At 33.5% G+C, this 13,482-nt stretch overlaps 1 protein-coding gene across 2 annotated transcripts; it reads left to right on the top strand.

The window, feature by feature from the left end:
* The first annotated feature begins 4,006 nt into the window (after positions 1 to 4,006).
* On the top strand, positions 4,007 to 13,060 carry LOC137820586 (uncharacterized). 2 transcript variants are annotated; one of them, XR_011082652.1, is made up of 18 exons: positions 4,007 to 4,453; positions 5,239 to 5,337; positions 5,772 to 5,854; positions 5,989 to 6,073; positions 6,171 to 6,257; positions 6,522 to 6,583; positions 6,771 to 6,964; positions 7,048 to 7,108; positions 7,492 to 7,669; positions 9,432 to 9,470; positions 9,565 to 9,626; positions 9,759 to 9,795; positions 11,252 to 11,301; positions 11,402 to 11,471; positions 12,042 to 12,092; positions 12,389 to 12,468; positions 12,550 to 12,618; positions 12,793 to 13,060. XR_011082652.1 is itself a non-coding variant. In XM_068624733.1 (18 exons), exons 1-18 carry the CDS (start codon positions 4,382 to 4,384, stop codon positions 12,850 to 12,852), a joined length of 1,464 nt encoding a protein of 487 aa, XP_068480834.1. In that variant the 5' UTR covers positions 4,007 to 4,381; the 3' UTR covers positions 12,853 to 13,060. The 2 variants fall into 2 exon arrangements, 1 of the variants encoding a protein (XP_068480834.1); XM_068624733.1 differs by having other exon boundaries at positions 12,017 to 12,092.
* Positions 13,061 to 13,482: the final 422 nt, after the last annotated feature.

The raw sequence follows: 13,482 nt of genomic DNA, 5'->3' as shown, positions 1-13,482 counted from the left end.
GCTTTCCTCCATGGGGACCTCCTTGAGGAAGTTTACAAGCAACCACCACTAGGCCTCAAACTTCTATCTCCTCAACATGTCTGCAAATTACAAATATCACTCGATGGCCTTCGCCAAGTCGTCCGCCAATGGTATGCAAAACTGTCTCAATTTTTACTTTCAAATAACTACACTTTATCCTCTGCTAATCACTCTCTCTTTTTAAACCATAACAGACCTAACATAACCATTATTCGTGTGTATGTTGATGATCTGGTGCTTACTGGAAATAATCATGAGGAAATTACCAACATCACTTCTCTGATGGACACTCAATTCAAGATCAAGAATCTAGGAGACCTCACCTATTTTTTGGGCCTGGAGGTGGCCAGAAACAGCCAAGGGTTCCACATCTGTCGACGAAAATACATGTTGGACCTTTTTCATGACACTGGCATGATCAACTCTGCTCCTATGCCTACACCCATGGTTCACTCATCTCGACTTTCCTCCTTCGATGGCACACAACTCACTGACATTGAAACCTCTGCATATAGAAGACTCATTGGCAAGCTCATATACCTCACCAACACACAGCCTGACATTGCCTTTGTTGTCAACAACCTAAGCCAGTTTATTTCCTCTCCTACCAATCTCCATCAACAAGCTGCTTTTCGCCTTCTTCGGTACTTGAAAGGCAACCCTGGGAATGGCATCTTCTTTCACAGCAACAACACTCTCCTTCGCGGTTTCAGTGACTCAGATTGGGCTACTTGTCCTGAAACCCGAAAATCTGTAACCGGTTACTTCATCTTCTTAGGTGATTCTCTTGTCTCATGGAAATCCAGGAAATAACAAACCATTTCCCAGAGTTCTTCTGGAGCATAATATAGAGCCTTAGCCACAACCACTTGCGAGATTCAATGGCTACCTTACATCCTTCAAGACCTTGGACTTCCCTATATTCAACCAGCAACCATCTACTGTGACAACCAATATGCAATACACATTGCTTCAAATCAAGTATTTCATGAGCGTACCAAGTACATTGAAATTGACTGTCACATCGTCTGACACAAGATCACTGTTGGGCTTCTCAAGTTGCTTCCCATCTCTTCCTCTATGCAGATTACGGACATCCTTACCAAACCTCTTGCTTCAGCAATATACAAAGAGCTCCAGTCCAAGCTGGGAAGAAACATATATTCCCAGCTTGAGAGGGGCTGATAAAATCAATGTACATTTTATTTTGGGCCACCTTATTAGGCTTTTGTTTTTTCTTTTTGTCATCTATGCTTTGTTGTTTGACATGTACATATATATACTCTTATGAATCCAATAATATTCAGTCTTCCAGTTCCATTTAGTTTACGATTTAGACTTCCCTTTTGCTTCTCTCTGTTCTTTCTCCTTTACCTTGTTTAGGGTTTCATCCTCTATTAATTGGTGCCTTGGGTGATTGTTACTTCTTCGCCATGCTGGTTAATCGTGTTACTTTCAACTATAATAACTATTATCTTTCTGATATCTTCCTATATCTTAAGACGTTTAAAGTTAACATATATATTGGAAAATATTTAATGAATCTACTTTTGAATAGGGATGACAAAATTTAGACAACGTGAGTTAATTTTTTGAATTCATCAACTCGTATTGATTCAATTTGTCTAACCTGTCAATACGGTGAGTCACAGGTGGGGTGGGGTGGGTTAGTCTGCCAACCAACCCTTCTTTATTTTTAGAACTTTTAAAGAGGAATCTCATGCTTTTAGAATTAAAATTGGTGATGGTCAATGTTTGATATAGACATCTATTTGCATTAATTTCTTTATACATCATTTTATTGAAGTATTGTTGATATTTGTTTTATTTTATTAGACATTAAATTTTTTTTATTAAAATATTAAAGTTTGATTCAATTTTATTGTTCTTCCGTATACTTTTATTGTTTAAATAATGATATCAATTATCATAATTAAGTAAATAGATAATTTTTTTTTAAAAGAAAGTAGTCCACCATCTCACAACTCATCCTCTGACAGAACGAATTACTAATTCTATCCATATAATCTTGACGAATCAACCCGTCGCATCCTATTTTTTGACATACTAGTAACGAGTCGGTCAAAATGTAGTACCTACTTTTGAACTAAATTCCTTTTATATAATATCTTATTAGAAGTAATAAATCATATTATAAATTTCTACTTATCTCAACTATAGCAACTATAAAATAAGAGTATAATTAAATGTAATAATTAAACTTTTAAATTCTGAATAACTGTTTAGAAATAAAAAGACTAAAATTTATAAAGATATGAAGATGGTACAATATTAAATAGGAGTATATTTGAGAAAAAAGGATTTTAAATTTTAAAACTAATAATTTTAAAGTTAGAACTAATAAGATTAAAACCTCAAAAAAATTGGAAAAGAGGTATTAGAGATTTATTATTGCATGTGATTTCCACAATTGGCTCAATGCACTCTTTCATCATCATGATGATGATCTTATCAGGTTGTTGGTAATGATAACAGTAGTAATTAATCTGTTTCCTTTTTTCAAGAGAATTTTCAATCCTATCCACCATAAAAGCCAAACTTAAAGGGAATATTTGTGGACAGTATCAAATGAATGGTCCAATTAACACAAAAATAAATGGTTAATATATGCACACATTTGATCCACAAAGTGGTCCCTTCCATGCATCATTTTTCTACTCTCTAGAGTTTGGCTCATTCAAGTTTATATCATATCAGGTCAGAAATATAAAAGAAAATTTCCATTAAGTAATTACATTTTTTCCACTAAATTCAGTCATTATGTATAATTTTTCTAATAATAATTTAGTCATTAACACCAAAACAGTCTCATTTATTTAAAACAAAAATAGTGACTACGTATTTATCACTAAATTCAATTACCCTTTTATCATTTTCTTATAATAAACTATGATAGAATTGTAATAAAATAAATAAAAAATAATTTAAATACAATGATTCTATCTATTTAAGTTCTTAAGAAAAAAAGGGTTGGATAAACACAACACTAGTTAACACATCATCTTCAGATCCATGGAATTAAAATTTTACACAATCGTTTAAAATAGAAAATATATATTTCTTTTCCTTCTCCTATTCAATCCTTCTTTTCAGTCTACTAAATGGAAACAAAAAAGGAGTTGAAATTTAAGAGAGAGAAATTATTTTATTTTACTTTTAATGATGTGGAAAAATTTACAAAGTCAACAAGTTCATCTTCTTAACACCATTTTAAGCCTTTATCTCTTGTTCATAGTTTTACTTATGTAAGAATGAATGAAAGACACAGAAAACAAACAAAAAGAAATAATTACAAAAGACAAACAAAATATAATGACCTTAAACTTTATTCAATGTCATATACCACAATTTAGAAAGATAGTTTAGTATATATAATCTATGTAAATCATAATTGATTATATACCGTTAATATTTTATTTATAATTACATTATCTAGATAAATAATTAAAGTAAAAAATTTAAAATAATAAAAAATTTAAAATATTTTATTTCAATATATTATTATTTTAAAAATATTTATAACAACTTTTTAAGATTTCTGTTTATCCAGAATGTGCATAGAGATAAAAGTTATAAATGAAGTTTTGTTTTTCTTTTTAGTTGGGGAATAAGGTTTGTTGTGGCTTTGGTAAACGTTGTTGGATAGTGTTTGTCACGCAATGCTTCTCTCATCTTCGACGGTTGCCGTTCCAATTTCGAAACCAAAGTCAAAAAGTATAAAAGACGGCTTGCGCTGTATCCTTCTCATCCACTAAATGCTAAGTAAGATTTTTTCTTCTTCTAATTCTCTGTTTATATTATTTAATACTTTTCGTATTATTTCAAGCATATTTTCTAACCATCTTTATATTATTTTTAATTATTTTTGAACTTACATTTTAAGAGTGAAAAAAATATAATATTAAAGGTATTTATTGGGCAAGAGGGGAACATTAGAGTAGATAGAGAGGTGGGTGAAAGTGATAGAAACTATGCATAAAAATTGAGTGGCTTTGGAGCTCCACTGCTTCTATTCACTTCCAAACACACCCACAATCTCCACACAACACACGGGGTATATATATTTCCACGTATAACACAATTTCGTCTCCAGAAAACACAACCAAACCACCCTATCCCATCCCATTGCTTCTCTTCTCTCATTTTCAACTTTGAATTCACCTTCCCTTCACACGTAGTGGATTTTGGTCCGTGTATGCAACGAAGGAGCCACGCTCGAACACGATGCCCCTAACCACCCTAATCCTCATCATCACATCATTACATAACACAAAAGCATAACATCTCCTTTTCATTTCTCACTCTCTTCTCTTCTCTCTTCTTCTCTAACGCTCTCTCCATGGCTTCGTCTCTTTCCCCTTCTCCCGCTTCTCTCGACCAAACCCTTCGCGACGTCGACGACTACGTTTTGGTCAGTCCCTATTCTCTCCCACGCGCATTGCTTCTCTACGATCACTTCTCCTTTTCGCTGTTTTCACTTTTAGGTCACGTTTTACGAATGTCTTTCCATCAATGCCTGCTGCGTGCGTGCGTGCCTTTTATTTTTGGTGTTCGTGATTTTAGGAATTCGATTTCACTCGAGTGGAGGATTGGTGATTGGTGATTTGTGTTTTTTTTTTCGTTTCGTTTGCTTTTTTTTACTTCACCGTGTAGCTGTGGACAGCTTTTTTCTTCCGACTTGTTTCTTTCGTTTGCCTCTTTCTTCTTTTCACGTCCACTTTCTGCGAATAACATGCCAAAAGACAACTCCTCTTGTTTCCTCAATTTACTTTTTTCCCTTTAACTCCTAATTCTCAGGTGGTGAATCCGAGGACAGGAAAAGACACTCGAAATGTGATTAGGTTTTTATTTCTTTTAATTAACATACTTAATTTTATGTTTTCAAAAACATTGGTTCCTTCCTCGCACTCTTGGTGTGTGGCAATGACAGTGTAGAAAATAAGAAGGTAAAATGAATTAAGAGGAAATCAACCTATAATTTCAGTTACTTTTTGAAGAAGTTAAATGAGACAATTCCTAGTGCACAAGTTTATTTTAACTCGTAAGAGAAACTTGATTCATTTTAATTGTTTTATCTCTTCTGTGAAGTCTTGCGGAGAATTCATCTAACTAGGGCCATCGGCTCATTTGAGCATTCGGTAGCTACTCTTTTTATGTAAGTTTGATTGTGAACTCTGAACTTTGGTTGGGTTGCAGGAAAATAAGGCAGAAGATTTGTCATGGGATACAATACACTACGTTTACGAGCTTGTGCAGAACGGCAATGCTGCGTTTCGAGAGAACAGAATGGAAGAGGTTCGTTTGCTAATATATACACTTTTTTTAGGGGAAGTTGGGTGGGGTTCCGTTGACGTTCTCTCTTCTAGAGTTTGATTCTCATGCCTGCTGGCCGGTTAGATGGAAGTTAATTGAATTGGTGTTGGCAACAAACCCTGAATAATATACTATAAATAGTCCATTAGTCAATTCACGACTTTTACATCATGCTTTGCTTGGGAAACATTAAGTGTCATGCTTAAGTCTGTTCCTGCGTTCTTTATGTTTTCCCACTTCTTACATGCTTTATTCCTGAAAAACACTACTCAAATTTGGACAAAGATGCAATTTCTCATTCATTACTAGCCTTATTGCAGAACATAATAAAGGGTTGTTGTGGAATTATTTCACACTCAATGAAATTTAATGCTTATACGATGTCTTTCCAATGTTTGCCTTCGTCATTATTTCAGGCAATCAATTTTTACTCCAGAGCCAATAACATCAAATCAGGTGATCCAATCATCCTCAGCAATCGAAGTGCAGCTTATATTAGGTTAAGCATAGTGTAACAATTTTCTTTTGAATTACTCATTTACAAACATAATTGCTTGATCATCTTCCAAATAATTTTGCTTCAGTTTCGTATAGTTCAGTGGTCTAACAGCAATCATGATATTTTCCCATCAGGATTAGCCAATATTTCATTAGCAGAACACCATCATCTTCAGAATGTAGGCCATTGAGTGGGCTTGAACCCACAACACTTGCTGAAGTATGTTCACTTTGCATAATATTTATCGAGTGGATATATAATAGTATTTCCAAATTAATGTGCTCATATTAAGTTGATTCGTGACAACCATTTCCAGTTGGCTTTGAAGGATGCTGAAAAGCTTGTTGAACTCCAAAGTAATGTAGCAAAATCATATCTTTTAAAGGCCAATGCTCTTCTCCTGGTAAGGCTCTCATGCTGTGTTACCATTTAATCTCGCTTTTTTAATTTGTAGGGGTAGCTCCTGATGTTTTTTTAATGAAGTATATTATCCTATAAGTGTTACTTCCTTCCTATGCATTGGTGTTTTAGCTCATGTTAGTGTTCGGGAGTATTCTCCCACCTTTTGTCTGTACCTAACATATGCCTCTCTTCCCTACTTTTGTTGTATTATGTTATGATGTTCTTTTTGAATGTAACTTGATATGGTATTGTATTAAATTCACAGTTAGAGAAATATGAAAAAGCCCGGGATGTTATTCTTTCAGGCCTTCAAGTTGATCCTTTTAGGTATTACACATTTGCAAGTCTTGCCTTCTTTTATAATACATGTGCATGTATGTGTATTTCTGTTATGTATACCTGTTTTCTAAATTTAGATGGAATATCTGAATATAGAGTTTTTGCAATAGTCATTTATCGTACTATATCACAAGTCACTAGTTTTTTTTTTTCCATTTCTCTCAATATCATGTAGTAATTCTCTTCGGGCTTCTCTTCAAAATATAGAAAGAGTTTCATCTAGTTCAACAGGGACGAGTACACATGGACAACCCGAGCGTAATGATGATTTTGATTGCACTCTCTGCCTGAAGTTACTGTACGAACCTGTCACAACCCCTTGTGGACATTCTTTTTGTCGCTCATGTCTATTTCAGTCAATGGATCGTGGTTAGCGATATCTTCTGTTGATTAAATTTTCTACAGTGATCTATGTATTCTATGCTGTGTTGATTCTTGTCCTCATGTGTTAGGAAACAGATGCCCATTGTGCAGGACAGTTCTGTTTATTAGTCCCAGAACATGTTCCATCAGGTGAGTTGTTTATAATCTCTACAATGCTCTAATGTTATATGGAAACTGCATGAAAGCTTTGGGTTACTTTATTTTTCTTGTAGTATATTGTGGGATAGTTAGTCACTGTTATAACTATAATAGGTTGAAAGCCAGCCAAACACATGGCAGTAGGTAGGAAGTTACTTAATGAAATTGAGACAACGTTTGCCCCCAAATTAATAGGACAAAAAATTGCATGATTCAAACACCATTCTGGTTATTGGTGAAGCTCTTTGGTACCTATAACATGCAATTCTTCTGGGCAGTATGTGTTGTTCAGTTTAATCTTCAGATATTTTGGTCAAAATTCTAACAGATTTCATTTTCTTACTTTTCTAATATATCTTGTCAATTGTTTCTAGTGTGACGTTGAAGAACATCATACAAAAGAACTTTCCTGAGGAATATGCTGAAAGGAAGGAAGAGCAGGATGGTTTAATCAACGCTGGTGTTGATTTACTCCCTCTTTTTGTCATGGATGTTGTCATACCATGTCAAAGGTTTCCGCTCAATATATTTGAACCTCGGTATAGACTAATGGTGAGTTGGTAAAAAATGAAATATAATTTATCTTGAATGTGCTAGTTGGTGATTAGTTTTCTTGTGGTTTGTAGTTAAGAAACAGTAGGGTCTTTTCAGGCGCATATGCCTAATGTTGGAGAGTAGTTGGGAGTTGGGAGGGAAGATATACCAATTAAACTATTTGATTTATTATAAATATTTTAAAAACATATACTAGTTATTTTTCTTCAGTGGTCAAATCACTCTTTGGAATTCTCCTACCTGCGTCCACCTATCGCGCTTGGTTTTAACCTCAAGTGTTAGCATGGTAGTAACTACTTTGCCTTAAAATGGTTACTTTGTTATTGTAGACAATTATCGGAATGTGCATGACTACTAATGGAACTAATTGTTAAAAGTCTCAAAAGTGGTTAATAGTGTCATGAGGTTATTGAAATGTCTAATTGTAGTTAACTCTGTCTTACAAGTGGTTAAGAGTAAATGAATATGGGTATACAATTATCAAACTGTACTTGTGGAATAGTGTAATGAAGTTATTAAAATGTCTAATGGTGGCTAACTTTGCCTCAGAAGTGGTTACAAGTAAATGAATGCAAGACAAAACCAGGAAATACCTCATCGAATTCAGTATGATTGTATGCATGATAGCATTTTGTGTACTAGGAATGTCAATGGCCTATCATTGAAATTGTTCACCATAACTCTAGAATCTATTTTTTAGTTCAACTCTTATCTTACTTGCTGAATCAAAGAATTAGTAGATTTGTTTCACTTAAAATGGGTATGGGCTAGAAATAGTTCATTCATACCCAACCTGATTGTATGCAATTTGCCAATTTGTATTTGGGGCAGTAGTAGTAAATATGCCTCCCAAGTGTTTAGTAGTGTTATGAGTTTATTGAAATGATTAATTGTGTTTAACTATGCGAGGTGGATGCTTGTGGATATTTTTAATTGGACGTTTTTTTTTATTGTTACATATCAAATTTTCAAAAAATGTTTCTATTTTCAAAATGTATGAAAAAAATTAACAATAAATTTTGTGAAAATACTGAAAATATTCTTATTCGTATACAATAATTTTTCATGAAATAATACTATTTTGTTTTGAATTACAAATATTGTTCTAGGATTGACTACTGTGAAGCACTTAAATTAGAAAGTTGGAACTTAGTTCTTTCTTCTCTAGTTAAAATAACGGTAAACTACACTAATGCTTTGTAATTTCACACTTTCGCTACTTCATATACCTTTTTTTTTTCTGTATCACTGAACCCTCCTGAAGTTTTGTTTAAAATGAAAATCTAAATTCTCTTATCTTTGCTTAATTTACCTATTGGTTTAGGCTTGTTAACCATGGTTTTAATTGTGAATATAACAATTTTCAATTTAACCCAAACCTTTGAGGAGTTCAGTTGTGCAAAAAGTATTGGAGGGTGAGTTCAAGCTGTAAAACTATTGGGGGATAAAGTGTAATTTACCCTTTAAATACAGTAGAGGACAAATTGTGTTCTTAATATATTACTTTTCTACTCTTGTACGAACATCAGTGCAACATTGCAACACTTGGAGGGCAGTGAATGGACTGGTAACTGGTTATGTGTTGTCTGATCTATATTTATGGTTTTCAAATTTGCACTAATCTGGGATTTATTTGGCTTATTTAATTCATTAACTTAATTATAAATGGTACTAAACTACTGATATCAAATAGTATGAAACTCTGAATGTCATCATCATATCTCTGATTTATTTATTATATATTTTTTAAATAAAACAGGTAAGAAGAATAATGGAAGGCAATCATCGGATGGGAATGGTAGATTATTCACTTATCCCTTTTCTCCCTCTTTTGCTATATAGTACTGGCCATTTTTATCTGTTACTGTGTGACTTGTCTTTTGATCTTGTAGGCTATACTTGATTCTTCGTCAGGTTCCTTAGCTGAGTTTGCCTGTGAAGTAGAAATCACCGAGTAGGTGCTTGGCTTGGCATAGTTTTAATGTCAAAATAAAAAAAAAATCTCAAAAGCATATGCCCTTCCTATCATGAAATCCATTCAGATGTATGTCACTTGGTTGAAATAATATTTTTTATGATGCTGTAGGTGTGAACCACTTCCAGATGGTCGTTTTTATATAGAGGTGAAAATTTAACCGATTTCTCTATGTATTTATATATACTTGTTTGCTCTAGTTATAATACTTTATTAATGAATATGAAATTTGGAAGTATTTGTGTCTTTCTCTCAACTTTCAATAACAAGAAACTACTCTCTTTTATCTTTCTTGGTGGGATTTCTTTCTTTCTCTACTTTCTAAGAATAGTTCTCTACTCTGATTCTAAATATGATGAGATTCACAAAATATCAAACAATTTTCCTGTCTTTAAATTCTCTTTTTCCAAACCCAAAAACTACAAGGTATAGGATTTTCTTACTTGTAACAAAGAAAACGAAAAATATTTGAGTGAACAACTTGCATAGGCGGATCTCCTAAACCTATCATTTACATAGAAGTTTTGTGCTAGATATCTCCTATAATTAGGGAAAGAACATTGCAAGATTTTTGGTCTAATTACCCTTAAAATTAAATCAATGAAATATTTTAACTCAATTTCAGCCTGTATCTCAAAATCTCAATAATCTTATCACAATCTCAATAATACAATCTTATTGTTATGTCAACATTTTGTTTGGATTTTCCTTATGTAGATTTATTTAGGAGGATTTCTTTGTCAATGGAGTTTCATGAATGATGAGATATTGCTGTACTGGTGTTAGCTGAATTAGGCCAAACCATATCCAGCAATCATTTTCTGAAACTAAGTAGAGATTATTCTGTGTTGGATCTGCCTTAATTGCAGTCACCCCTAGTTTGCCTTATTTGCAGCCTCTTTGGTAACCAGCCTTAATTGTAGCCTTGAGAGTGGTGGTTTAGTCACACAGATACCTGACTAAAATAGAGCTTATAAGGTGGGGAGTGCTGGAAAGCTGCCTTAATTCTTGTCATTCCTTGCTTGCTGTAGTTGTGGTCTCTTTTGGGGCTGTATTAATTGTAGCCTCAAGGGTGGTCATTTAGTCACTAGATATATGAAAGAAGTAGAACGTATAAGGCTTGGGTAGCCTTTACCGTACAAGTCTTTTGTAGGTTTGGTTAGATATTCAGTCCAAATTCTAAGAGTTGGAATGATTTTTGTTGATTGTAAAAGTTAGTAACTCTTGATTATAAAGATATTGTCATGATTATTGCTGTCTACACTTTTCTCACGCTGTAAAATTTTCTGAGAATTTTGATAAATGCTGAAAGCAATTTATTGAAATCTACAACTTTTCTTGTATATTTATATGCTTGCCCGAAGGACTTGAGTATATTGTAGACAATTGGCTAGTTGTACAAGTTCACTCTAACAGTCAGTAGTCATGGTGTTTGTTTCTCATTTTATTTTGTCACTGTTGGACTGGGGTTAGTGGTCCTAGGATACTTTGGAGGCTCCTAAGAATTTTCTAATCTAATCTGGATTCTCTTACAATAGACTTGTTTTTTTCTTTAATTTTATTTGTAAATATTTAAACGTGTAAGCAAGTATTGCTACGTGCAGATTGAAAGTCGTAGGAGATTTCGTATCGTCCAATCGTGGGATCAAGATGGGTGCGTTGTCTCTGGGTGTTATGTTTCACAAATTCTAGCTGTTGATATGGCTGTTTCTCTTTCATGGAAACATGGCCTTATTCCTTAATGTTTTGTGCAGGTATCGTGTTGCCGAGGTTGAATGGATGCAGGATATTACGGCACCAGAAGGGAGTACTGAAAGAGAGACTGTAAGTTCTCTAAAATTTTGGTATGAATGTTCTAGGTTATTGGACTATCAGCATATATGTAGAGCTTGAAGTGAATAGGCTTCATAGGATAGAGTGGTGGATAATACTCTTGTTAATAGACTGGTAAATTTAACAGTTCAATTAAAGAAGCTGTCAACAAGTTATTATGGATGAAATGTATAAATTTTATTCTTGAGTATTATAAATTTACTTTAATTAATGAATTGTTTGTAATTTGTTTGACTTCGGCTTTGCTGCAACAGGTAGTTTTCCTTCTGTTCTGACCAAATTGTGAAATCTAATGAGGTCTATTTTTTTTTGGGTGTACAATGGAGGAAACGGTGTTTGAACTTAAGATCATGCAAACTACCCATAGTGGTTTGAATTAAGAGATCTTTGATTCTCTTACAAAATTTATATTTCTCGATGCATTATTTTTAAATGTTATGGCTTAGCCATAATTCTGATGACTCTTTATATTCAATACATTAAACTGCAACAAATGGATCCATCATTCTAAGTAATAACTTGTTATGTGGTCTCAGTTACTGGAATTGACATGTAATGCAGCTGAAAGTGCTAGATCATGGATAGCAAGAGCTAAAGAAGCAGCAAGACATGGTATTTCCTAAACCATAAGTATATGATGTTTACCCAGGACTTCTTTGTACTTTGGTTATAGTGAAAACCAAGATATACTGGTCATCAGCCTTTCCTTTTGACGAAATTTGGGGTGGGGGCAGAAGCTGAACTATTATTTCTTTCATCGTCACAGAAATTTGTTTTTTGTTTTTCTGGTGATGCCATAGTTTTTGTTATCCTATTTTACTGAGTGGGAGTGGCCTTATTTTTCCTCTTTTCACCTTTACAAATTACAATGAACTGTTGCAATACTAAACTACTGAAATATGATACAGATCAAAGAAAACTTGAGAGACTCACCAGTGTTGAAGTAATGATGCCCTCATTAAAAGACCCTGAACGCTTTAGTTTCTGGGTAACTTTTTTTTTTTTGTCGGTGAAAACATCTCCTTTTACTATTTTTATTGCTTTGTTCTGATTTAGGCTTTGATTGCAGCTGGCTACCCTCTCCAATAGGAGGCCTGCGGAAAGATTAGATCTCCTACGCATTAGAGATACCACCGAGGTATTAGGCCATTTTTAACAAATAGGAATAATCTGAAGGGGATTGTTGAATTTGATCTTCTTATAATGCATTTTATTCAGCAGCTTAATTCTATGGTTCTGAATGTAGTTACATTTGTATACATTGCTTGCTTCTTACCATATAAAAAACATTTCTTGACCTTTTTCTTTGTAGAGGATTAGACGGGGCCTGATATTTCTCCGACAAGAAGAACAAGGCTGCAGAATTCAGTAAGACAAGCTTTGGAAGGGCTACCATTATTATTGCGATTGAATATTTGTTCATTGTAAATGAACATTTGTTTATTGCAAATTCATTTACAAGTCAATATTCTTCGGCCTCGTAAATAACTGTTAATGAGGTCATTTTTGTTGTAACATAGGGTTGAACCCAGTTTTTCTAGTATATAATTAATCCTCTGCAACACATTTTTTATTGGCCATCTAGTTCTTGCTAATGGTTGAGTTATTATGTTGGCGGAATACAGACCTAGAAACTAAATCATATTTTGAATTAGCAATCATGATTTACCAGTTCATCCCTAAATCACACAATACCATGTACTTTAATGGGGTTTTTTACTGTCTTTTAAAATTTTTCAAACCTATATAATTTAGGCTAAAATCTTAGCTAGTGTTTTTTAAAAATCACAAAATACCATGTATTTCTAATGTATGATTTTCTATTTTATTTATTTGTTTATTAAATTTTCACCCATGTTCATATAACCTTTTTCAGAAGAAATACAAGTTATAATGCAAAAGTCTTTTGTACCATATATAATTCGGATATTATCGAACAAAAGTTTTATTGTGCATCCGAAAAGAACGTACGTCCACTGACGTGTTTAAGATTTTGTTTCGA

This window comes from Phaseolus vulgaris, chromosome 9, assembly GCF_000499845.2.
Source record: "Phaseolus vulgaris cultivar G19833 chromosome 9, P. vulgaris v2.0, whole genome shotgun sequence".
Lineage (NCBI taxonomy): Eukaryota > Viridiplantae > Streptophyta > Magnoliopsida > Fabales > Fabaceae > Phaseolus > Phaseolus vulgaris.
Note: the sequence above shows the minus strand (reverse complement) of the source record. Positions and strands in the feature narration are given on the sequence as shown.